This window comes from Notechis scutatus, chromosome 2 (genome assembly GCF_049901735.1).
Source record: "Notechis scutatus isolate UNSWTSFEM ecotype Mainland chromosome 2, rNotScu1.2, whole genome shotgun sequence".
Classification (NCBI taxonomy): domain Eukaryota; kingdom Metazoa; phylum Chordata; class Lepidosauria; order Squamata; family Elapidae; genus Notechis; species Notechis scutatus.
In genome coordinates this window covers 110,121,154-110,147,823 of record NC_142010.1, presented here as the reverse complement: position 1 = coordinate 110,147,823, position 26,670 = coordinate 110,121,154, and the positions used below count along the sequence as shown (strand labels likewise).

Sequence of the window (26,670 nt, the reverse complement as noted above, 5' to 3'; positions counted from 1 at the left end):
AATCCTTGCTTAACAGCAGCAACTGGGACAGCAGGGATTACCATCACTAAGTGATGCAGTCACATAACGCTGCACTGTACATCTGCATCACTTAGGAATGGAAATACCAGTTGCCATCGTAACTCAAGGATTTATCAGGATAGCCATTCAAAACAGAGAGTAAGCTTGCTGTTCGTGACTGCCCCACAGGCTCCTTTGTAAATAAAACTTTCTCAAGAGTATCTATTCATGGTTCCCCAAGGATTCTATATCCATTATTTGTCAGTAAATCAAACAGCTTACCACATGGATTTCCGTCTCTAGGCAATCTTTGTCAACTTTTTCATTTTCTAGTTTCTCCAGTGATTTGTACAGTGCCTTTAAAAGAACACAAAGCAAAACAAAATGACATTGTTACCAAAACAAAAACTCCAGTTCCTGTTAAGTTTATCATCACCAGTATCTTTACAAATAATCTGTAAGCAGATCTTCCCTATTTCTGTAGGCCTAGATGTTGCCTATATTCTACCACGTAAAAGAGATACATTAACATCTTATGGTTAATGTAAGGGAGACATCCCTGTTGCTTATGGAAGTGGGCTTGCCATTTTCTTCTTCCAGGATGTTTTTTCAACTTCCTAGTCTTGTCTCCTAGTTTGTGCTGCCCCATTCCCCTCTCCCATGCACATATAGCAAGAGTCTACAGCTGTTTATTCCACCCACCCCCCAAATAGGTCCTCGGAATGTACCCCTGTTGCACAGCTTCAAATTTTGAGTTCAGCACGGCTAGAATCTCTGAGTAACCAAGTCCAATGGGCACACAAGAAGTTCAGGAAAGCAGTCCACGAGTCGAATGAGTCAGGATATACGGTATGAGAACACAAGGCACATAAATAGGCACATTGCTGCAAGAACACTTAAGTCCTCGGGACAGGATTAAGTAGGCAACACCAGTGCAGCCCTTCATAATAGGTAAGGTTGCCTTCTCATGACTAGTCTTGCTGACCAGTGTTGTGCCTATCTCCTCTCCGCTCTACATGTCCTTGGATCAGGAGGAGGTGGGGACTCCACTTCCTCCTCATTGCTAGTGGTGGCAACTGCTCCCAATCCTTGCCTGGAGCTGCCTGGCCATCTTGCTACAACTGTGGCTCGTCTTGCTCAGCCTTACCCTGTGGCTTATCCGATTGACCCAGCTGAAGCTGCTCCATTAGGCTAGCACTCCCCGAGCCCCAATCCTGACCACTACTTGGCTCTGTGCTTGCCTCTGCTGACTCAAACTCACCCTCTTCCTCTGAACTTGTGTCTGGAGAGGGATCCAGGGGCAGATCCATAACATAATTTTAAAATCCTCTTAGTGGTTCCCTATTCAAATAGTAAGCAGGTCCGGCTTTTCTCCAGGTACTCAAGATGTAGCCAAAATGGTTTCAGGATGCCCAACAGTTTATATCTTTCCTATTCTATTAGTAGTTATAGTGTACACTAATTTTAAAAAGGCTCTGTTTAGCCAGTGATATCACTGAACTAAACAACATTCATGTGATTCTGGTGTCATCAGGTCATGACCCCTACTGGATATGACATGTTTAATCTAATCCCATCAAAAAGAAAAAAAAGCTGCTAGTCAAGTCTAGAGTGAATGATTAACTTAACCCTAGCTCTAATCCTATATGGATTCAAATCAAAACTATCTTCTGTTATGTTGTGTGTAATGTTATTAAACAAGATATTCTCTCTGTCCTTCTGTCCTCTCAGTCAAAAAATAATTCCATTGAACCATTTCAATCATAGATTTAAGCAGATCAGTCCCTTAAGTTGGCATTGACATAGATTGTCTCTAATTGCTGGTAGCAAAGGCAAACCCACAACAATAGTATTTCTTCTGACAGTTTTATTTGTGGCATTTGACACTTTTCACCACAAAAGTTTAATATCTACTTTGACTTCACTGAACCTCAATTGGGCACTTACAGTCTTATATTTCCCATCACATTTTTCTGTTATTTCTGTCTTGGGTTTTCAATCCTTTCCTTTAAAAGTGAGTGCCCCTCAGAGTGTGGTCCTTGGCCCAATTTTGTTCAATTCTGATACTTTGTTTTTGTTTCTTCTTTACAGTTTAGCTATCCTATCTCTGCTGATGACATCCAGGTGTATTCCTCAACCCCAGTCTTGGGGTGGACAATCTATTGTGGTCTTGCCTCTCCAAGTGCTTGAAATGTCCAGCTGGATGTGTTCTCAGCAGCCTAAATTAAATTTGGACATTTGAGCCTATTGTTTTTTCACCCTGATCATCCTTTCTTCTGCCTTTCACTTTCTGAGACTGCCAGGTACTGATGTCTCTGATGGTATATAAGATCTGGACTTCTTAGCTATGTTTCATCAGTACAATTACAAAATCTGGTCTCTTTCACCTTATGAGTATCCAGAATTCCATCAATTTTTTTCCTAATTTGCGACATGCCTTGGTGGTGTCTCATTTGAATAATTGCAACAGCTTTTTGGCTGATCTTTCCAAATCTACTCTCTGTCCTTTGGTTCAGGTCCAGAATAAGACAGCCCATGTAGTCCTGGACCTCCCTGGAGTCACCTTTACTTCATCCTTCCACCAATATTTACATTGGCTAGGTCTTCAGAAGCATTAAAAGTTTAAACAGCTGGTGCAGATTTTCCAGGCTGTGTGTGTAGGAACACCTACTTATTTGAAGAACTTGGTAACAATTCTTGCTTCTGTGTGCTTAGTTGAATTGTGCAATCAGGGGTGCTTAGTTTTTCCTCAGGTCAGAGGAGTTGTCTCACATCTAGCTCCTACTCTTTGGATTTGACTCCCCCTTAAACTATGTTTGGCTTTATTTATTTTTATTTTATTTATTTATTTGATTTGTCAATTGTTTACAAGATAATAAGTACAAGTGTATACATAGTTGTGAATATATGAAATGGGTACATATAAGAAAAATAAAAGAATAAGAGAAACAATAGGACAGGGACGGTAGGCACGTTGGTGCGCTTATGCACGCCCCCTACAGACCTCTTAGGAAAGGGGTGAGGTCAATAGTAGACAGTCTAAGGTTAAAGTTTTTGGGGTTTGGGGAAGAGACTACAGAGTCGGGTAGAGTATTCCAGACATTGACCACTCTATTGCTGAAGTCGTATTTCCTGCAATCAAGTTTGGTGCGGTTTACTTTGAGTTTGTATCTGTTGTGTGCTCTTGTGTTGTTATGGTTAAAGCTGAAGTATTCATTGACAGGTAGGACATTGCAATGTATGATTTTATATACCATGCTTAAGTCGGAGCGAAGACGGCGTAATTCGAGGTTTTCTAGTTTTAGAATTTCGAGTCTGGTGGCATAAGGTATTCTACAACGGGTAGAAGAGTGGAGAACTCTTCTTGTGAAATACTTCTGGACTTTCTCAATTGTGTTAATATCACATACGTAATAAGGATTCCAGACTGATGAACTGTATTCGAGTATTGGTCTAGCAAATGTTTTGTATGCTCTGGTTAGTAGTGAGATATTACCAGAGAAAAAGCAACGTAGGATTAGGTTAACAACTCTTAATGCCTTTTTGGCTATGTAGTTGCAGTGGGCTCTAGCACTTAGATCATTGGAGGTGAGTATTCCCAGGTCCTTTACAGAGCTTGGGTCATCAACAAGATCTTGACTATTCAGCTTGTATTTTATTTTCTGATTTTTTTTACCAATATGTAAGACAGAGCATTTATTTGTTGAGATTTGAAGTTGCCATATGTTAGACCATTCAGATACATAGTCTAGGTCTTTTGTAGGGTAGTAGTATTGTCTGTGGTATTGAACAGCTTTACATCATCAGCGAAGAGAACGCAATTGCTCTTGATATGATCACAAAGGTCGTTTAGATTATGAAGAGAGTTGGTCCTAGAACACTGCCTTGGGGAACACCACTATTTCCTTAGATTTAAAATGCTTATTTTCTTTCAGTGGCTCAATATTCAATACTGATTTCAATTGTAGTAGCCTTGGGATTAGATGTTTTAATAATTGTTGTCTTTTGATTTTAGTTTATATCCTTGCTTACTTATACTGCTTATACTGAACTTAGGTATACTATATGCCCTTAAATACTAGCCACATGTATATAAGAATCTTATTTTTCTGCAACAAAAACAAAGCTACAAAGAGAATTATTTTTTTTTTTTTTTTTTTTATTTTTATATAAAATAATAAATTTCTTTTATTTTTATTTTGGTGGGAAAAGGGGGGGGGGGGGGGGGAAAAATTTTTGAACCAAGATACCTCAAATGGTTTAATTTACAGAATAAGTTAAATCTGTGACTCATGATTCCCATGGAATTGAACTTTGGCAAATTCTTATAAAACATTTCCTGACATTAAAATTATCATAAAACAGTATATGACATACTACAAAATTTCACAGGACATTTCCTTTGCTGATGTTTGACAGTGTTATATAGTTCAACATGGGTTATTTTCAAGGCAGGTACATCTTTTAATGTATCCCAACTTTTCTAGTGAAGGCACTACATTAGTTCTGTTGTTAAAGACACTGAAGAATCTGATAGGAAATGTTTCTGAAAGGATGACCCAATAGGTCACAGGTTGTGTACTATACAACAAAAATTCTTATGTCTGATTGTTTATAAACTTTATTTGGGCAAAATTGCCATAAGGCAACAGTTTTTTAATCATTGTATTTGAAATGGGTTTAATTAAAAAATGCATCCAAAATCCAGAACCCATGATTCCCACGGGACTGAAATTTGGCAAACTGGTAGTGACTTCAGTGCACACACACTGCTATGCTATCATGCATCCACGGTCAACTGTGGTCATGTGATCATCCTTTCCAACGTTACTTGCCAACTCCCTACAAGGAAAGTTAACTGCTTGTGGTTACAGGTAGTCATTGACTTACAAAAGTTCATTTAGTGACTGTTTGAAGTTATGATGGCACTGAAAAAAGTGACTTACAACCATTTTTCACACTTGCGACCATTACAACATCCCCATGCTTATTTGATTAAAAGTCAGATGCTTGGCAACTGGCTGATATTTACGACAATTGCAGTATCCCAGAATCATGTGATCACTTTTTGTGACGTTCTGATAAGCAAAGTCAATGGGAAAGCCAGATTCACTTAACAATTCGTGTTACTAACAACTACAGTGATTCACTGAACAACTATGGCAAGAAAGGTTAGAAAATGAGGCAAAACTCACTTAACCAATGTTTCACCAAGCAAAAGAAATTTTGTGGTCAAAAGTCAAGGATTACCTATATTCTGTTTCTCTGTTTAGGTAAGGAAATATCTCTAAAACAATGACCCTATGGGCCATGGGTTATTTACTATTCCTTCTTTCTGGGCTATTCTGGTTAATAGCTTCTTTAAGCCTTGTTATACAATCTTCAGCAAGGACAACAATCCTGATCAAAAGTAGAACTGATATCCACTACACTCCAAACAGTTTCCAAGAACTTCTTGTCATTTTTCTGATCCCACCTGCTAACTTTGACTCAAAATTACGTACACTGATCTCTTTCTGTTTCTGGTGATGATCTTCAACAAGATTGCCAGTAGTGGCATTCAGCTTCTCACAATCTTCTTGGACTTGCAGGATAGTACTCTGGATTTGGTTGAGCACCTCTTCATCCTGATTGGGAAAAAAGCATGAATACCAAAGTTAACAAGAAAAAAGTGAGTCTTATTAACCCCCCTGTTCTATTTTTCAGAGTTCAAACTGTTGCCTTTGGGCAACTTGGAGTAAATAATGAAAGTTTGATCCATCTCTTCATGACAAATAGGGAAACCTGCAAAGAAAGTTTGCTTCAAAAATCAGGATATATTTTATTTGAATATAATAAAATAAACTCAAGATATATGTGGAATAATATAAATGGATCTTTATTATATAACAGGGACAAGCATTGTCTACAACCTGGGCCCTGGCTTACTTGTACTCATGATAATCGCTGTTATATATATTCTGACTTCCCATTAAAATGTTGGAAGAAACAAAATGGGAATATTCTTGACATAGTAATGGAAGATAGATTCATATCTAGGACACTGACATGCTCTTTGGGTACTACTTATTCTCACAACTTTTAGGCTTAGATTTATATGTGGCAACCTAAAAATCACATCAGTCTGAAACTGGGAAAAATGCTCTGCCAACATCCAAGTTCAAGAAGCACATAAAAGTATTATGTCAGACTGGGGTCCCTGCATTCAACCTTCAAGGCACCCTTGGAAGAGTATCTAAGAATAAGAGAGTAAAATAAAAGTTCACCAAAAAAATCAAACAAAACAAAACCCCTAGGACCTTGGAAATTGGCCATTTGAACAGACTTGTCTGCATACAGTTCTAAAAGATTGATATTCTTTTAGAACAAAACCAGAAATCTTGCATAAGGTTGAACTTTGTGCCATAATTTCTTCAGCTATTTTAAATTAAAGATAAAATAGCAGACAAATCAATGGAACAAGAGCAAAGCAAAGCATAACAGGCTTACTAATGGAGTGTTATAGGAGATAGGCTGCAATTCTGAATATCAACAATCTTATTGAACTTCATGACGTAGCATAAGGTTTAAGATAAAGCTGCCAAGGACACGGGGCTGCATGAAGCAAAGTTTGGATTCTTATTTTAAAAACTTGAAATTGTGTAAAAGTATTCAGTTTAATCAGGAATGCAACAATATACTTGAACCCTAGAAATGATTCTTAAAAAGCAATTTTTGGAAGTTGGGAACTTGCTAGTTTCAGTGGGCAAAATATTAAAACCTCCTGAAACAATCATTAGGCAGAGTATGATATTTATAGTTCCTCTTTCCAAAACTACCAAGGTAATTTCTGTATTAACAATATTGCACTTGTTGTGCTGTTATCATGAAGTACGAAGTATGTTTATGTCCTTCCATTTCCCCACACAAAAAAAACATGCAACATGTTGAACTTGTGACTGCTTGAAAAAACCTCAAAGGGAGAAAGTACTTCGAAAGCCTCGCTAATACTGCCATGGCTGAGATTTATTAAGAAATCATTGTTTTAAAAAGTTAGCTTAGCATGATGTATGGACCAAGTCAGTAAATAACGTGATCTTAAAGGAATATGAATCTGCAAAACAGTTCCCTCCCCACTAGCAAGCATGCAGCCATTATCATCAAGGTAAAAGGTTCTGATAAAGCTCAGGGGGAGAGACTATGTTCTGCGTACAAAAGCTCCCAGATTCAGTTCCTGGCTTCTCTGGGAACAGCTGGCAAATACCTATATCTGGCACTCTTAGAAAACACCAGGCAATACTGAGCTAGACAGATTATCCACACCTTTACAAAGTTCCAACAGATTAGGCCTCCCTATCCAAACTGTGTTCCAAAGCATCTCCATTCTTGTCCATCTTGCAGAGGACTACCATGTCCTTAGCTTTAATTTATTAAATTTCCACACCACCCCTCTCACCTGAGTGGGCAGTTTACAAAGCTATCCAGTTGAAAACTGAAAAGAAGAGGAGTGTGAGCCATCTTCTTTCTGGCCTTACCTGGCGTTGCTTGGGTTTCTTCGTTTTGCTTTCTGCCTGCCTCAACATGAAGTTGTTGACTGAGTCCTGCAGCTGCTCGTACCGCTTGAACAACTGGCTAACCTTCTCACTGACATCTAAGCTGCAGGCTGCACACGTGCTTTGGACTTGAGCTGCACCAGACTCTGGGATGGGTGGCATACTCATGGACAGCAAGGTTGACGAGGAGGACATCATGTTTTCTATGACAGATCTAAGCTTGTCTAACTGTGAGCAAGTGAGAAAAGCAGGAGTTTGGTTTCTTGAAAAGGAAATCCTGGTTTTCATCTCTAACATATAGTGGTGACAGGAACAAGCTGTTTAAATTTGTTGGGCTGAATCAGTATTCCTTGGCTTGGTGACTTTATTTTGGTTGGGTCTGTAATGGCCAGAGTCCACAGACTCGGGACATGCACAATAGGAGATTTTTCATGGGGGTGGGTGGGAAGGCGGAGGGAGTTCCAACATTGTTAGTTCCAGGACACCAGATTGGAGGATACCATATATGCATCTGATCCATTAAGGCAAAGCTAAGATATATCTAAAATATATATATAAAGCTAAAATAACCTTGTAATGGTAGAATTCAAGTGCATTACAATAATGGTGAATCGTTTTAAAAGTTTCTAGAACTTCCCTGAAACTAAATCCCAACTCCAAAAGGCAGCTTCCACTGATGTTAATGAGAGTGTCCCACAAATATTTTGTCCATGGAAGTAACAGGGAATAATAGAAAGAGCTTTGGGGAGTGATTTAGGATTTAGTGCAGGGAAGAAAAGGTCTGCTGCTGCTGAAAATCCACCCCCTTCCACTGCAACAATGTGGAACCTGAGCAAAAAGAGTTTTGAGGGCAGCTAGAAGGACCTTCCAGTGGAGCAAGGTTTTACTCTCTTTAATAGGTCTTTTCCCATAGGCATTTGCAGCCAGCCATGATGACACCAAATGATGAAAGATGTATTATGGTATTATAAAGTAAGCAATTTTTCCATTATATTAGTGGGGGGGAAATGGGAGTTCCCCAACAGATTGAACGGAATATCTAAAGGATAGCCTCAACTTGGCACTCTCCAGATAGGCTGGATAACAATGTTCACTTCCCTTGAGGACAAGGTTAATAGGAGTCATAGGCTACATCATAGGTTCTCTGTGGACCCCTGGGGGGCTGAAATGTTCTCACAGGGTGTCAACAAAGGCTTGAAGAAATGTTGTGTCTAGTGGTCCGTGGCTGCAAAAGGTATTTAAAGAGAGCCCGTGGTGAAGAAAAGATTGAGAATCACTGGCTTAAACATTTAATCAGCTAGGAGCTAAAGATTATCCTCCTGCTAATAGCTGCAGATCAAAAGCTCGTTTAAGGAATAACTCCATGGGTATGGCTCTAAATCAAGAAATAAAGGCTCTGCAAGGCAACAAAGGGCAGACTAGTTGGGCAGGAACAACCACAATACTCTAGCCAGATGTTTCTTTTTGAAGCAGAAAAAGAGGCAAGGACCCATATGAAAACTTTTATTCTTGAATCCTGTAAAGTTAGATGCCAGCCCAGAGATTAAAGGAGGGAAAGCTGTGACAATTTCTTTAAATTATTATAAAAATAAAATTCCCCCTTTGCTGAGCCTTCCCACAATTTGCCTATTTCCATCAGTTGTCATTTTCAACCTCCTGATAGTACAAATTACAAACTCATGGAGGGCACCAGATTCTAGAAGCTGATTCTTAGTCACATCTCTCAATAAAGAAAGTTAGAAGCTACCCATCATGTAATGAGATCTTGGACACGTTGAAGACGAGCTGAAAAAAGTGAATCACCAGGAAAGTATCATTTATTCCTATATCTTGTTACTATTAGTTAATTGTTACTTGCAAGATGAATACTGAGCTGAAAATCATTGTTCCTGAAATAGAGGCAGCTTTGCTTCATTCAGGTCTTATTTAGAATTGCTTGAATTTGTGCCATCCATTCATTTTCCATTGGAAAACCATCTCTGCAAACCCCATCAAATTAGGAAAAATTCCAGGGGCTGTTGATGGCCAGGAATAAGGGGAGATAAGACCACAGCACTGTAATGTTTTTTTCAAACTGTGTAGTTACTCCTACACATTTCAGACATTTAACTTCCCAAACAGAACTTGATTTAAATCTCTGGGTATGGCCAGGCAGTGCATACAAGTCAATTACTAAGTTAGGTATTCAAGAAGCCAGTAACTCTGAAAACTGACCATGGTGCCTACATAAAAGTAAAGCAAGAGATGAACCATCAAACTTGGTAAAGCCTTGGTTTTTAAAACTTGGATTGGCTCTCAAGCCTGCTTTTTTGTTTTGTTTACTTCACCTCCTGCTTATATTTCAAAAGCTTCTCACTGTGAATGTGTGGACAACATTGTGACTTTTGTCCACACTCCTGACTCATTTATTATCTTGCAAGTTCAACATTCTGGTCACTAGCTAGAAAAGTCATCAACCAATTCAACACATTTTTATTAACAAAGGATTTGTCCACAATGCTTAGGAATAAATATAAATTCTAGAGAGGACACAGCAATCTTACACACACACACACACACACACACACACACATACACACACACCATGTTTTCCCCGTTACTTGGGTTCTCTGTTGTTTTTGTTGTTTAGATTAGCTAAAGACATTTGCTAACCTGCTCCTGGAGGTAATAGGCATTGTCGGTCATCGACTGCTCCAACTTGGCTTTCCCCACATCTTGTTTCTGTCTCAGCTCCTTTAGCTCTTTCTCTATATCATGTACCATTGCTCTGCACCACAAAACCAATAAAAAAGAAGTGTCACTCAGCAAATAAAACAAAAAAAATTGGAGTAGATGTCATACATGTGTGTGCTTTGTCCGCTATAGAAACTAATACACGGTTTCCAAATGTAATCCTGAAACAAGGGTAGATCAGCAAATTTGGCTTGTTTATCCCCTTCTCTTGAAGTTCCCTGCAAATAGGATGTAGGTGTCCTTAAGGGTTTAGCAATGTCCACCTGGAAATACAAAATTCTTTCTATAAAACTGTGAGGGCAAATGAGCCGGGCAAATCACCTGCAGGTTAGAAACTGGATTAAATAGTAACTCCACAGGCTTTGAGTCAGAAACCCTTCTTGATTTTTTTTAATCTTTTGCTTCTACAACTATATCACAGGAATCAATTCCCCATAGCAAAACATCCCACTACTGTAATAAGCACCTGGCCACAAGAGCCACATAGTACGAGCTGACCACCACAGTTCTTCCCATTTGGGGGCCAAGGGAGAGGGAGTTATTGCTCATGTCATAACTACCTGTGATAACAGATATTGTGTAACCAGATCTTTATGCTGAAACTTCTTGATAAAATGCATGATTTTTAATAAAAGCATTTTTGCATTTACCTGATATATGCCACCCAATGAAGTCAAAATTGCATAATAACACGGCACTTTTTTGCTCAGTTAAATGTTGTTCTGAAAATGGAAGTGAGCAACATCCATAAATTTCATAATCTAGGTTTAGGACTTCAATTCAGAAAGAGTACTAACCAAGGAAATCAGCTCCTTGCCGTGACTGGAAGAAAAACTCCCTTGCTGATCTCAGCTAAATTCCAGACCTGGCTCCAATTCCCCCCTCTCTAACAGACAACTTTCTTTCTTTCTTTTTTTTTTTCAGGTGGAAGCCCTTATAAAATGTGCCTTTAAATGAGAAAGAGCTCAGTTGCAATAGTTGGCTTCACACATCAAAACAGATCACTGTCCTTGTTTGTGTTTTAACATGCTATCAACCAAACCAACTAAAGCTTACTCAGTAGGCCATGGTTATTTATTTATTTATTAGATCAATGTACCACTCTTATTTTGTAGAAATAAATGTTCCCTTCTACTATTTTTCCTTAATATCCATTTGGTTTCCATGCCTAAGCCAGGACTAGAACTCCTGATCTCCTATTTTCTAGCACAACACTTTAATCAGAAAGCCTATTTGTATTACAACAAAAGCACAGACCAGTAACAGATTAAAATCCATGTTCACACTCTGCAAGGTATATTAACAGTTTTGTAACTAACTTGCTATATTTGGTCTATTTTCAAATATGTGAGTAACACTGAATTCTTATATTGAAGGGTAGCATGGAAATGTTTAAAATGCTGCTTTGGTACCATCAATCGATTTTGATAAAAATTACATTTCAAAAACATTACTTATGCATCACTTCCCTGCAAGGCATCTGCAGAGAATGTGTCAAAAAATGTGCCTACACAACCAAAACTCTTGGTAGAGAATCAATTGACTGATCCCCATTTTGATTATTTTGACCCTGTGGGCACTCGTGTAACCAGCATCATGAGGTATTAACCAAGGGTTTTATTTTGGCTGTTTTGAAAAAGCAACTGAAAGGGAGACCATACCTTTCTAAGGAAAAATTATAGATTTTTTTTTTTTAAAAAAAACATCACTATATGTTTTCTAGTGAATGGAATTGAAATCTCTGCTAGACAGGGCTTATCTGTTTGTATCTGTCAGAAAAGCCATAGGAAAAACAATGACATTTCCCCCAAAAATGAATAAAGAAATATGACATCAGAATATTTTGTAATTGAGAAAGCCAGATGGTACAGGTTAAGACTACAGGTTAGAAACCAGGATACTCTTAGTTCTTGTCCTGCCTGAGGCACAGAGCCGGTCACTCTCTCTTAGCCCGAGCAAGGAGGCAATGGCAAGCACTTCTGAAATCTTGCCCAGAAAACTTCAGAGACTTGTCCAGGCAGTACCAAGCATCAAGACTAATTCAAAGCATCTCTGCCCCAAGCATCAAATTAAGTTTGAAACAGCTTTGTGCACTTTAATTTAAAAAGCCATTTACTTCCTTCAAAATGATAATTAAGTTGAGATCTGCCATGTACTTTTGTAACCTTTTAATATTTTCTTACACAGTTTTTCAGAATAAATATCTCTTTTACTTTTCTTCCAATAGCAAGCACAATATGCATATGATAGATTGTCTGCCGTTGCTATATTTAGCAAGATCTTAAGAGCATCAATGAAACAAACATGCTTGGCCCATCAGCAATATCTATTGCTTTCTAGTTTTTTACCTGAGATAACCTATTTGGAAGGTGATCTGATTAGCTCCCTCCATTTTCTCTATCTCTTCTCCTGGCAATTCTCCTTCAATTGCATTCTGAATCCTCCTTAACTAGAATCACAATTGGAAGGAAAAGTAATTTTTAGAAGTCAGATTTGCCACAAACAACTGGAATTACAAAACTCCTGTATAGAATAAAACATCATGTGGGAGAGAAAAGGGGCACCACAGCTTTCTTTATTGCAGGGAAGAGGGTTTTGAGGCAGATAAATGGATCAGAACCCTCACAGATTCAGTTTGCCTATGTAGAAATAAATAAAATATTATAAATACCTGAGGTTGGGCAAAGCTTTAGATTTGATCTAAAATAGATGCTTTCAGATCCCAGCATCTGTCTATTATTTATTTAAGGAGTTGTGCAGGATTGCTAGACTGTGAGTGAAATTTTTCTGTAGCAGCATCATGAACGTGGAAGAGTCACATAGCTGCTTTAATAAATTTCTGACTGTGTTCATGTTCCAGAGCATTCCAAAATACTTCTATAAATCAGAACCAATGCACTGCACAGCTCCACAGACTGAAACTGTTCTATAACCTTCAGCTTGACAACCTGTAGATATGTTGGATTACAATTCTTAGAACTGCTAGCCAGCAAGGGAATTTATTCCTAGCCATATGGGAGGATATCCAATGAGTAAAAGATGATGGTGACCTATGCCCAATAGTTCAAATAAATGCAAAATGCTTAACTACAAATTAGAATCACATGCTTCCAATTCTGCTAGGCTGAAGATACAACACTTCCATAAAAGCAGTTTTTTGCAGCTTGGAAAATCTGGAACCAATCTGCAATCATCTACCTATACAAGAGTCAGTGTCCTTTCTCTTTTCCTTGAGATGACTGACCGACCATACATAATCCCATTTCATAATCCCACCAGTGTTCATTCTCACCCCTTGAAGTATTATCAGTCACAAAAATCTGCTTGCTTTCACTTGACACAAAAAGAAAATAAAGTGCTAGGATTCCTTTCCCTGGTGTGGGAACAGGATGCTGAATCTCTGTAAGAAAGATTATGACCAGCTTATTTATTTATTTAAGCTTAGGAAGTGGAATCAGGCAAAATCTCTTGCTAAAGGGAGAATGGATTATCTGCAGTGGAGTACTGAAAAATGCCAGCCTTGCTGTGATATCTAATAAATCTGTAATGGTAAGTGAGAATGACCTTGGGAGACAGGGGAAGAGCAATGGCTTAAACCAGGGGTGTCAAACTCACAGCCTCATGTTGTCATCATGTGACGTATTGTGACTCCCCCCCCCTTTGCTAAACTGGGGATGGGGGTGGCCAGTGCATGACGCATCTGGCCTGCAGGCCGCAAGTTTGACACCCCTGGTTTAAACAATGGCCTGGTAAACAAAATTTGAGATTGAGAAAAGGAGGGGTGGTGAAAGCATTTCAGAAGGGACCTCCTTAGTTTTGGAGAGAGTAAAGTGAAGAAAGGGAGAGTTACTTTCAGGTGTGCAAAATTGTATTAATATAACCTTACAATTAAGGCAGAACTAATAATTATAGCCATGCTTCTTATCTGGGCTATCTTGGAATGCTAACAAAATCAGAGCAGTTAAAAGCAAAGATGAATTAATTCAGCTCTCCAAAACAAATCAATCAGGTTTTAGAGTGAATATTCTCAACAGTTGTCATTAGGAATAAAATTGAATCTTTATACAGCCTGTAACCTGCAATGCCCAATGGGAAAGCAAAGAAAGTGGAAAATTGGGCAAGGCAAGACCAGCTACCGTCTGTCCTCACAGTTTTACTCTTGTTGCCCAAGGGCAACAGCAGAAGCCAGAAAAGGAAGGCAAAAATCAGATCTGTTGCTAGATGACCTATGCAGGAGATTCCAATTTCAGTTTTCGGCATCTCCAGGCAGAGCTGGGGAAACTGAGAGTTGCTGCCAAGTGGAGCAGACAATATTAAACTAGGTGAATTTATGATCTTGCTCAGTATAAGGTCTTATGAAAAGCACGTAGTTACTAACATGCCATTTCTACTAGGCCAATATTTCTGGCTAATCTGCCCTGACTGAAATGCTGCTTGAGCATTACAAACTTGAAAGATGCTAATAACCAAAAAAGGCTCATTTTTAAAAGAAGCAGCAGTAATCAAAAGCAGCATCTGGCTGCCTAGAATGACATCACATCACAAGGCACAGAGGGACTACAGAGGGAGTGGGATGTCTTTCACAAAATCCCTGCCTCCAAAAACTAGTAGCTTTCTCTGACATGCTGTAACTGTGTCATAAACCCATCCCATATTTTTAGAGACCCAAAGTCTGAACTGGTGATCACTGCAATGTCTTCAAGTAGTAATCAGGATTTGATTTGACATATTCACCAAATGCTGTCTGTGCTTGGTCTCAAAACCAAACACTTAAGCATAAAAACATCTCACCTTCCATTGAAAGGGATCACAGTTCAAGACTGGATAATAAAGCCCAAAATAACTACAGGGAACTTCATAATATATTTAGGATAGAAAAAATATTGTAACAATATTGTTCCATTAGTTTTAAAATCGAATTCAATGCATTAGGAATCAATTACAGGTAGTCCTCAATTTATGACCACAATTGAGCCCAACATTTCTATTAAGTGAGACATTTGTTGAGTGAGTTTTGTCCCATTTAACAACCTTTCTTACCACAGCTGTTACATGAATCACTGCAGTTGGTAAGTTAGTAACTCAGTTGTTAAATGAATCTGGCTTCTCCATTGACTCTACTTGTCAAAAGATGGTGATCACATGACCTTGGGATGCAGCAATGGTCATAAATATGAACCAGTTGCCAAGCATTTGAATTTTGATCACATGATCATGGGGATGCTACAAAAGGTTGTAACTGTGAAAAATGGTCATGTCACTTTTTTCAGTGCCACTGTAATTTTGAATGATCATTAAATATACTGTTGTAAGTTGAGGACTATCTGTATTCAATAAAGCACTTTAAACAATGAATCATTCAGCTGCAGCCCATGTTCTAGATAGCCTTCTAAAGCACCATCTCCTTGGAAAATCTGAAAGTAGCCATTCTCACAACCTGATGTTCCTTCTCCACTTACCACCTCTTTTTCAGATTTGAAGTCTTCTTCCAAGGAACGCATAGCGTCAAGTTTTTCTGACAGATTAGGTGGGATGGTAGCAAAGGTCTTATAAACTATCAAGAAATAAGGAGGAAAAAAGCTATGAATATGGTTCAGGTAGATCTTGTAACAAAATAATATATAATCAGCCAGGCCCACGGTCCCATTCCCCATCTTTTCAAAGTTCTGTTCCCTTCCCCACCTCTGTTTCAAAGTAGTAGCATTCTTCATGATTTGAGAACAGGTTAAATCGTACAGCTCATCTAGATAGCCATAGAAATATACTTTCCTCCCATCTTTCAGAATGGGAATAAGGCTGGTAGTGACTTTAGATTACTTCAGCGGTCGGATGGCAATGGGACAAAGGCTATGCAGCGAGGCCCCATCTGAGAGAAAATGTTAGTGCAGTATTCCCACAAGAAGCAGGATGTGTGGATGGGCTGTTTCTTGGGCTCCTTTCCTTTTTATCAATACTATGAGATTCACCCCTTCAGAAGGATCCTGGCCTTACCCACCTCTGCTCCCACAAAATATATGGAATGGTGATGATGTTGAAGACAATTTTGCTTTTCAAAAATACTTCAGCAATCTCTAGGTCAGTGATGGTGACATGTGTGTCAAGGGTGACATGCCATGACACTTTTGAGGACATACCAGTGTTCACCAACATCCAAAACCTGTTCTCAAAACACACCCCATTCTTGTGTGATTTTTGGCAGCCAGGTGAGAATGGGAAGTGCTCTTGTACAGCCTCCAGACCCTCCAGTAGTTCCCTATGCTCTTGCGCAGCCTCCAGAGCACTCCAAAATTGTGTGAAGGCCATGGAAGAGCATTGTCCAATGTCAGTTCAAGAATGAGGGCCTTGTGCAATTTGGAGCAGCCTGACATAGGCTGCAGGGGCCTGTCAACAGAAAGAGATCAGGTAAGGTAAACAGGGCATGGCAGATCCCAGGAAATGCCATGTTGCAGGGGCAATCAAAGGCCATTTTGAATGGCAATGGCAATGGCCTCTATTTCAGGGCCAGCCTCAGCACTACCACTGAATGCCGCAGTTTGGGATTGCTAGACGGGGCAGGGGAAGATAATTTTTTTTTTTTTAGTTTGGGGTGGGGGGAGGACGGAATGACATGCCAACAGAGTCAAATTAGGCATTTTCTGAATTTTTGACATGCGAAGCCCAAAAGGTTCACTATTACTGCACTCGTTTTATTGATGCCTCCCTCTTCTTCACATGCATTCTCGAGGTATCAGATAAGCTTCGAGGAAAGAATTATATTATAACATGGGGTGAGGGGATTACATGCACATGCAGTCCTTACGTGCATCAGTGAGGAAGTCCTGTAGCCTGCGGAGATCAGAATGGCCACACTTGTAGTAGTCCAGCATGGCGATCTGGTCTCTGAGAGTTTGGTAGAGGTCATTCAGTTGGGATAGAGAGCGCAGGGCATCCAGCGTCTCCGCGTAGCGACTTGGAGCCAAATGGGTAGAAGAGGAGGGAATCTCAGAATACCCCATAGGAGTGGCGGTGGGGTAGAGGGGAGATGATGGGGGTGTAGCTCCAACACCGAGAACAGGTGGCGCAATCAACTGGCCTGATGGAGCAGCAGGTAAGGCAGGAGGTTGATATCCAGGTGGAAAGAGCCCGGGCCCTCCAAGCTGGCCTGGATATCCAGTTAGGGCTCCAGGATAGAATCCAGGGGCACCAGGATATCCGGGTTGTGTCCCAGTTAAAGCTCCAGGATAGAATGGCTGAACCCCAGGGGCACCAGGATACTCTGCCTCAGTCCCAGGAGCACCAGGATATGGAGCTTGAGCTCCAGGGGCCCCAGGATAGAGGCCAGGTACTCCAGGATAGGGGGATTGGGCTCCAGGAATTCCAGGCTCAGCCCCAGGAACAGCAGGCTGGGCTCCAGGAGCCCCAGGTTGGATCCCTGGAACACTGGGAACTTGGGCCCCAGGTGCCCCAGGATATGGGGATTGCCCTTCAGAAACTCCAGGTTGGGCTCCAGTAATACCAGGCTGGGCTCCAGGAGTCCCAGTCTGGTCCCCTGGAACACCAGGATATGGAACTTGGTCCCTGGTTGCCCCAGGATAGGGTGGTTGAGCCCCAGGTTGAGCCTCTGAAACCTCAGGATATGGAGCTTGCGCTCCAGCTGCCTCAGGATATGCAGCCTGGGCTCCAGGTGCCCCAGGATAGGGGGCCTGGGCTCCAGGACCTCCAGGTTGGACTGTAGGACCTGCAAGACCTCCAAACTGAGCCCATGGTGCTCCAGGATAGGGTGCTTGAGTTTCAGGACCTCCGGGCTGCACCCAGGTGTCCCTGGACCCCCAGGCTGGGCCCCAGGTATGCCAGGATAGGGTGGTTGGGCTCCTGGACCTGCAGGTTGGGCCCCAGGTGCTCCAGGATAGGGTGCTTGGGCTCCTGGACCTCCAGGCTGGGCTGCAGGTGCTCCAGGATAGGGTGCTTGGGCTCCTGGATCTCCAGGCTGGGCCCCAGGACCTCCAGGATAGGGTGCTTGGGCTCCCGGACCTCCAGGTTGGGCCCCAGGTGCTCCAGGATAGGATGCTTGGGCTCCCGGACCTCCAGGTTGGGCCCCAGGTGCTCCAGGATAGGGTGCTTGGGCTCCTGGACCTCCAGGTTGGGCCCCAGGTGCTCCAGGATAGGGTGCTTGGGCTCCTGGATCTCCAGGCTGGGCCCCAGGACCTCCAGGATAGGGTGCTTGGGCTCCCGGACCTCCAGGTTGGGCCCCAGGTGCTCCAGGATAGGATGCTTGGGCTCCCGGACCTCCAGGCTGGGCCCCAGGATAAGGGACTTGGGTTCCAGGAACTCCAGGCTGGGCCCATGGTGCTCCAGGATAGGGTGCTTGGGCTCCTGGACCTCCAGGTTGGGCCCCAGGTGCTCCAGGATAGGGTGCTTGGGCTCCCGGACCTCCAGGCTGGGCCCCAGGAGCCCCAGGATAGGGTGCTTGGGCTCCCAGACCTCCAGGCTGGGCCCCAGGTACTCCAGGATAAGGGCCTTGAGCTCCAGGTCCTCCAGGCTGGGCCCCAGGTACCCCAGGATAAGGGCTTTCAGCTCCAGGAGCTCCAGGCTGGGCCCCAGGAGCCCCAGGATAAGGGACTTGGGTTCCAGGACCTCCAGGCTGAGCCCCTTGTGCTCCAGGATAGGATGCTTGGGCTCCCGGACCTCCAGGCTGGGCCCCAGGATAAGGGACTTGGGCCCCAGGACTTCCAGGCTGGGCCCATGGTGCCCCAGGATAGGGTGCTTGGGCTCCTGGACCTCCAGGCTGGGCCCCAGGATAAGGGACTTGGGCTCCAGGACCTTCAGGCTGGGCCCATGGTGCTCCAGGATAGGGTGCTTGGGCTCCCAGACCTCCAGGCTGGGCCCCAGGATAAGGGACTTGGGCCCCAGGACCTCCAGGCTGGGCCCATGGTGCCCCAGGATAGGGTGCTTGGGCTCCTGGACCTCCAGGCTGGGCCCCAGGATAAGGGACTTGGGCTCCAGGACCTTCAGGCTGGGCCCATGGTGCTCCAGGATAGGGTGCTTGGGCTCCCAGACCTCCAGGCTGGGCCCCAGGATAAGGAACTTGGGTTCCAGGACCTCCAGCCTGGGCCCCAGGTACCCCAGGATAAGGGCCTTGAGCTCCAGGTCCTCCAGGCTGGGCCCCAGGATAGGCTGCTTGAGCTCCAAGGCCTCCAGGCTGGGCCCCAGGATAGGCTGCTTGAGCTCCAGGTCCTCCAGGCTGGGCCCCAGGATAGGCTGCTTGAGCTCCAGGTCCTCCAGGCTGGGCCCCAGGATAGGCTGCTTGAGCTCCAAGGCCTCCAGGCTGGGTCTCAAGTGCTCCTGGATAGGATGGTTGGGCTCCAGGAGCTCCAGGCTGGGCCCCAGGTCCTCCAGGATAAGTGCCTTCGGCTCCAGGAGCTCCAGGCTGGGCCCCAGGAGCCCCAGGATAGGGTGCTTGGGCTCCAAAGCCTCCAGGCTGGGTCTCAAGTGCTCCTGGATAGGATGGTTGGGCTCCAGGAGCTCCAGGCTGGGCCCCAGGTCCTTCAGGATAAGTGCCTTCGGCTCCAGGAGCTCCAGGCTGGGCCCCAGGAGCCCCAGGATAGGGTGCTTGGGTTCCAGGGCCTCTGGGCTGGGCCCCAGGTGTTCCAGGATATGGTACTTGGGCTCCAGGAGCTCCAAGCTGGGTCCCAGGTCCTCCAGGATAAGGGCCTTGGGTTCCAGGAACTCCAGGCTGGGCCCCAGGAGCCCCAGGATAGGGTGCTTGGGCTCCCAGACCTCCAGGCTGGGCCCCAGGTGCTCCAGGATAAGGGCCTTGAGCTCCAGGTCCTCCAGGCTGGGCCCCAGGAGCCCCAGGATAAGGTGCTTGGGTTCCAGGGCCTCTGGGCTGGGCCCCAGGTGTTCCAGGATATGGTACTTGGGCTCCCGGGCCTCCAGGCTGGGCCCCAGGTGCTCCAGGATAAGGGCCTTGAGCTCCAGGTCCTCCAGGCTGGGCCCCAGGTACCCCAGGATAAGGGCCCTCAGCTCCAGGTGCTCTAGGCTGGGCCCCAGGAGCCCCAGGATAGGGTGCTTGGGCTCCTGGGCCTCCGGGCTGGGCCCCAGGTATTCCAGGATATGGTTCTTGGGCTCCAGGACCACCAGGCTGGGCCCCAGGTCCTCCAGGATATGATGGTTGCACTCCAGGAACTCCAGGCTGGGTCCCGGGTACCCCAGGATAAGGGCCTTGGGCTTCAGGACCTACAGGCTGAGCCCCAGGACCTACAGGTTGGTCCGGTGGAACCCCAGGATACAGAGCTTGGGCCCCTGATGGTCCAAGATAGGGAGCCTGGGGCCCTGGATAGGCCCCAGGATAGGCCCCGGGTGCTCCAGGAAAGGGAGCCTGGGCTCCAGGTGCCCCAGGATAAGTCCCAGGTGCTCCAGGAAAGGGAGCCTGAGCTCCAGGTGCCCCAGGATATAGCCCAGGTGCTGCAAGCTGAGGTCCAAATGGTCCTGAAATCCCAGCAATGCCTGGCTGTACTCCAGGGACAGCTGCTCCACTTGGAGCCCCTGGTGCTCCTGCCTGAGCCCCAGTTGGTGGGATCTGGCCTCCTTCTGTTCTTTGAGTAGCGGTAGCAGTGCCAGGCTGAGCTTGTGGAGATGCCACAGTTTTGCCTTCTGGTGAGGTTGAACTAGTTGGAGAGTGTTGGACTGGACTTGTGTGCTAAAATGAAAATGGAAAGGGGATAGATTTAATAACAAGTGAAAGACAAGAAAAATGATTATTAAAGCATTATATAGGAGGCAAGATTAGCTATATTTTAAAAAGTGCAATTTTCTTTCACTGACATTATTATAGTTCTAAATGATTAAACAATGCAGGTGCATAATTATAGAATGTGAACAATTTCTGATAGAATTTGGCATGGCTTTTGATCCTTGGTCACAGATGAATAAAACTGAGTGTTCAAACCAAGAAGCAGAGTCCCTGATCAGCCTGGCTTACTAGCTCAGTCACTTTACTACAGCCTCACTCATTTTCAGAAAGCTGTTGTGAGAATAAATGGAAAGGTGAAATAACAATGTGACAAGATGTCTCTCAAAGCTAAATGGCATAGTAACAGTCATACCAATCAAAGAATTTATTGATTTTAATAGGTGACCTTTCCTCTAAACCAGTGGTCCCCAACCTTTTTTGTACCAGGGACCAGTTTCAAGCACAAACACTTTTTCAAGGACCGGGGGAGAGAATCCGAGTTTGGTGGTTGATGATGTTGTTACCTAGTCGGGTAATAAAACGTCTGCCAGCAAACCACCAAGTTCAGGGAGCGCCTCGGCCCTGCCTCCCTCAGCCCCATCCCTCAGGTGTCTCCCTCCCTCCCTCAGGTGTCTGCCTCGTTCCTCTCTCAGTCGCTCTCTCGCTGCTCCACCAGCCCAGGAAGAAACTGCTTCAAAGAAGCCGGGGGCTTTTCCTGTCGCCGCAGCTCCTCCGAGCGCCGCTTTACCCCCCCGCCCGCCCGCACGTGGTTCAATCCACAGTGCTCCGTTCTGCCTGCCTTCCTGCCTGCCTTCTTCGTTCGGAGCAGCTTCGGCTGATAAAAAGAGGCAAATAGTTATTATTCTCAGCCGAAGCTGCTCCGAAACGAAGAAGGCAGGCAGAACGGGGCACTGAATTGAACCACGCGCGGGCGGGCGGGGTGGGGGTAAACGGGCGCTTCGGAGGAGCTGCGGCGACAGGAAAAGCCACCCCCCCGGCTTCTTTGAAGCAGTTTCTTCCTGGGCTGGTGGAGCAGCGAGAGAGCGACTGAGAGAGGAACGAGGCGGGAGGAAACCGAAGCTGCTGAGCCAGAGAGCAGGGCAGACTTCAGTTGCTTCCTCCCTCCCCTTCTTTCATTTGTGTCCTTGATCCCCGATCCCAGCAGCATTCACTGAAGGCAAAGAAAGCCGCCATTTTTTAAAAAAAAATTTCTTTGCGGCCTGGTACAGAGTGTTCCACGGACCGGTACCGGTCCGCGGCCCGGTGGTTGAGGACCCCTGCTCTAAACCATCAACAAAACTTGTTTGAAAGGAAAAGAGAATTACATCCCCATGAAAACCTCTCTAAATGCTCTATTACTCAGTAGTATCCATTAATACAGAGAGTTAACGTCATTGCCCAGAAGTTCATTGGTTGCCCTCTCCCCTCTTTGGAAGAGCTTTATAGCTCTCGCTGCTTAAGAAAGTTCAAAACATTCTCAAAGATCCATCTCATCCTGGGCACCCTTTTTTTAAACTATTACCATCTGGCAGACAGTACAGGATAATAAAAACAAGGACAAATAGGCTGAAAAACAGCTTCTATCCCAGGGCAGTAGCTCTATTGAATTCTACTGTATAGTGCAATATTAATGCAATATCAGGGGTTTTGAATTCAATGTATAGAATGTGAAGGATGTGTGTTTGTGTTTATTTTCATAGTCATAATGTACACTGAAGATGGTATTTAATTTCGTTATACAAGGTGCAATGACAATAAAGTAAACTACACTAAAAGTATCCATAAAATATAATAAAAGAAATACATATTGAATTTTACATGTGGTAACAGCAGCGAGAATTGTGTATGCACAAAACTGGAAAAATGAAAATATACCTATCGAGGAAAATGTAATAAAGAAAATACTAGAATGTGCTGAAATGGATAAATTAATATTGAAAATTAAGGATAAGGAGGAAACAGAATATTTTTTAACTTGGGAATTTTTCTATCAATGGTTAGAAAATAGAAGCAGAAGTTTAGAATTAAGGAGGACATGTAAATAAAAATGAAGTAAATGTGTAATTAAATAATGAATATTAAATAATGAGGATAAGTAAACATTATGATTAATAGACCTGGAGGATAAATGGTTACAAATGTGACAGTTATATGATGTTTTATAATGCTTTATTATTAACTAATTATAGACAAAACCAAACAGTGTTTAATTAAATAACGGAAAATGTTTAATAAGGTTATGGTGAATAGATTTTGATAATAATAGTTATAGTTATTGTGTGTATAAGATTTATTATCGGTATTTGCATTTAAAAGAGATTGTATCCAGTCAGTACTCTGCCTTTGTGGATATGGAAATTTTATATATAACAAAGAAAATTGCATAATAAAAAATAATTTAAAAAATTATCCATAAACACATAAACACATAAATACATAAACACATAAATACATCTACAATAGAAGTAGGAGGGCATCTGAACTTGTGACAGAAGGACAAAGTGTTTTTATATGCATTTATTATCTATACACTAATACTCTTTGTATGATATATAAACAAGTTGTCTTTGAACTCTGCCCTCAAGAAAGCAAACATAGATATAACAGCAACTTAGTAGGATGATTTCTATTCAGGGATATAACTGAAGGATATACTTTCACAAGTAGAACGAGCAATAGAAAAGGAGAATTATCATGGTATGGTTTAGCACTGTATGATTAAAATTCAAGTGAATAAACTTGATGATGCCATAGAAAATGTTTAAAATAAGGGGAAAAACTAAACCATGTTTAGGAAAGAAAAATTAAATGCACAGGTATGGAATAGGTTTTATATGGGTCATAGTAATAACTGTGAGAGGGATCTTGTGCTAGTGGATAATCATTTAAATATGAGCTAGCAGTGTGCTGCAACTGCCAAAAACAGCCAATGCAGTCCTAGGCTGCATTAACAGATTCAAGATCATGGGAAGTATTAATACCACTTTATAATGCCTTGGTAAGACCATACTTGGAATATTGCATCAAGTTCTGGTTACCATGATATAAAAGGATATTAAGACTCTAGAAAGTGCGCAGAGAAGAGCAACAAAGATGATTAGGGACTGGAGGGTAAACATACAAGAATGGTTTCAGGAATTGGGTATGTCTAGTTTAATTAAAAGAAGGACTATGGGTGACATGATAGCACTATTCCAAGGGGCTGCCACAAAAAAGAGCAGATCAACCTATTCTCCAAGGTACCTGAAGGCAGGATGAGAAGCAATCGAAGGAAAATAATTAAGGAGAGAACCATCTTAGAACTAAGAAGAAATTCCCAACAGAACAGTTAATCAGTGGAATTACTTACCTTCAGAAGTTGTGGGTGCTTCAACACTGAAGGTTTTTAAAAAGAGACTGGACAATCATTTGTCTCAAATGGTACAGGCCCAGGGTCTCCTGCTTGAGCAGGGGTTAGACTAGAAGTTCTCCAAGGTGCCTTCCAACTCTACTATTCTCTTATTCTGTAATAATGTTGTCTATACCATTGCCTCACCAAATAGATGAAACTTATGCTTCCCAAAAGAAAAGTATAGTTCTCTTAAAGATAGTAGTATTGATGAGAAACTTTAATTATCCTAACATTTGGGATAAAGATCCCAACATCTGTATGGAGATGGATTCTGTCTAGTATGGTCCTTTCAGGAAATTACTGGTTTATCCTTCAAAGAGAAGAAAACAGGAGGATGAAATTTCCTCAACTTGATACTAACTTACTAGGATTATTTCACTGAGGAAATTGAAATAGCAGGTATATTAGGAAAGTAATTATGAATGAAAAAGTAACTCAAGTTGAGAGGGAGAGCTTTAAAAAAAACGTGTGTAAGCAGTACAAAGGGACTGATTGTCATGGGAAAAAACACAGGCTGTGTAGAAGTATGGAGAAATATAAGGGGAGGTAAAGGTCAGAATGAGCCAAGATTGATAAAGAATGTTAAAACCACAAGAAGTCCTTTTTTAGGTATAGACAAAACAAAAAGAAAAGAATTATTGCAGCAACTATTAGATGAAGACTGCAAAAAGTACCCCATCCCTTAAAAAGGGAGATAACAAAATGTAAAACAAAACAAAGCAAAAAAAAACACCCAATTCCTACTTTTGGTTCAGCCTTGACCAGCAAAAGCACATTTGCTCCTTCAGGCAAATGCAAAAAGCAGGTTGAAGGCGTAGGGTTGAATATTGAGACTGATAGAAATATATTAGGGAATATCTATTTCTAATTAATTTAAATGTCAACATCCAGATTAATTTTAGAGTATTAAAGCAATTTGCTGATAGACAGAGCAAACCATTATGTATTGATATGAGAGATCCTGGAGAAATAGTGAAGTGCTAATTGACTGGGAGAGGACAAATGTTGTCCTTTATATCTCTCTATAAATTTTGGCCATTATACTGCATTTATAAATTGTTGGATGAATAGTATGGAAGGTTCCTTCTTTCTTCAAGAGTTAAGGACAAGAGAGAGATTGCGTGGTACATGTCTAATAACTCTTTCATATCATAAAGAGCAATTAAATTTGTAATGTACAAGAAAATAGGCAACAGTACTAAATATCAAACTTATTCTGGGATTTTTCTTTCTCCAAATGTGGTACAAGTTAATAACCTATGTTTTTCACAGCTTATTTTCAGCATGAATCCATTATGGAAACATGCCATTCTAACTAAACCATACTCACAGGAGATGGGCTCTTTCCCTTCACAAGGATATCTTCAAGAACCTCCCACCGTACCATTTCTTCTGGAGATGGGAATTGGTTTAACCTCCTCTCTAAATCTTTCTAGAAAAGAATCAAAACCAAATCATATGAAAATCATCCTTCTGTCCTATACATTGTCCACCATCATTCCTTCTTCGTTAGGAATTTGGAAGCCCGGGGAATTACTTTAGATAACAGCATCAAATTAAGAAGCAAATCATCCAGCAATTGGGTGCTCCAGGACTTACTGTCCTTTTCTTCTCAGTTCCTTGTTCTTTTTGTGTTAAGTCTAATTTAAGACCATCAGCAGAGATTATCATCACAGACATCCCTGAAAGCAACTATGTCATGATCATGATGTAATGACTCAAATATGCAACTTATATAATTTGTCAATTGTAATAATGAAAATGACACCAATTACAAAATCATATCATGGTACAATGACATCATAAGAGAAAACATGGAGATTATTTGAATGAATGACAGTCTTGCTTTGTTAGGACCTGCCAATGTGCTGAGACTTCGCCAGGAAAAATGACTATGTAGCAATTCAGAGAGCTGGAGATCACAAATGAGATGTGGAGTTTCTCATGCCACTAATTTGCACCAGAAGCACTGGAGGATGCTGTCAGAGTTCATCTGCATGAACTCTGGCAGCTTTCTATAAAATGAATCTAATAATGGAAGAGAATAACAATGCCAAGCTTGCACACTAAAAGAACTTCAGACCAGGATGAAAGATATAGTTAACACAGAGCAACTGGGGCAACTGGACAAACTGTTTCAGATACTTCGGATTTTGCACAACCACCAGGCACAAAAATTACTTTTCTGTAGAAGGCAAGAACATACCAAATCATGATCCAAGCTACTCTGATCACTCAGGCAAACATTTAAACGATCATCAAACCCACGAGGATCTAGCTGCAAAATGAAATAAAAGTTTAGA

General features: G+C 42.3%; 1 protein-coding gene across 1 annotated transcript in view; it reads right to left on the bottom strand.

Moving 5' to 3' along the window:
* QRICH2 (glutamine rich 2) overlaps positions 1 to 26,670 on the bottom strand; it is a 64,454-nt gene that overhangs the window by 28,660 nt on the left and 9,124 nt on the right. Inside the window, 12 exon segments of the mRNA XM_087954186.1 lie at positions 283 to 357; positions 5,505 to 5,627; positions 7,515 to 7,760; positions 10,185 to 10,299; positions 12,614 to 12,714; positions 15,725 to 15,819; positions 17,065 to 18,188; positions 18,191 to 20,456; positions 20,586 to 20,657; positions 20,829 to 20,943; positions 25,698 to 25,799; positions 26,574 to 26,645. Of these exon segments, the coding sequence (XP_087810312.1) occupies positions 283 to 357; positions 5,505 to 5,627; positions 7,515 to 7,760; positions 10,185 to 10,299; positions 12,614 to 12,714; positions 15,725 to 15,819; positions 17,065 to 18,188; positions 18,191 to 20,456; positions 20,586 to 20,657; positions 20,829 to 20,943; positions 25,698 to 25,799; positions 26,574 to 26,645 (4,506 nt within the window).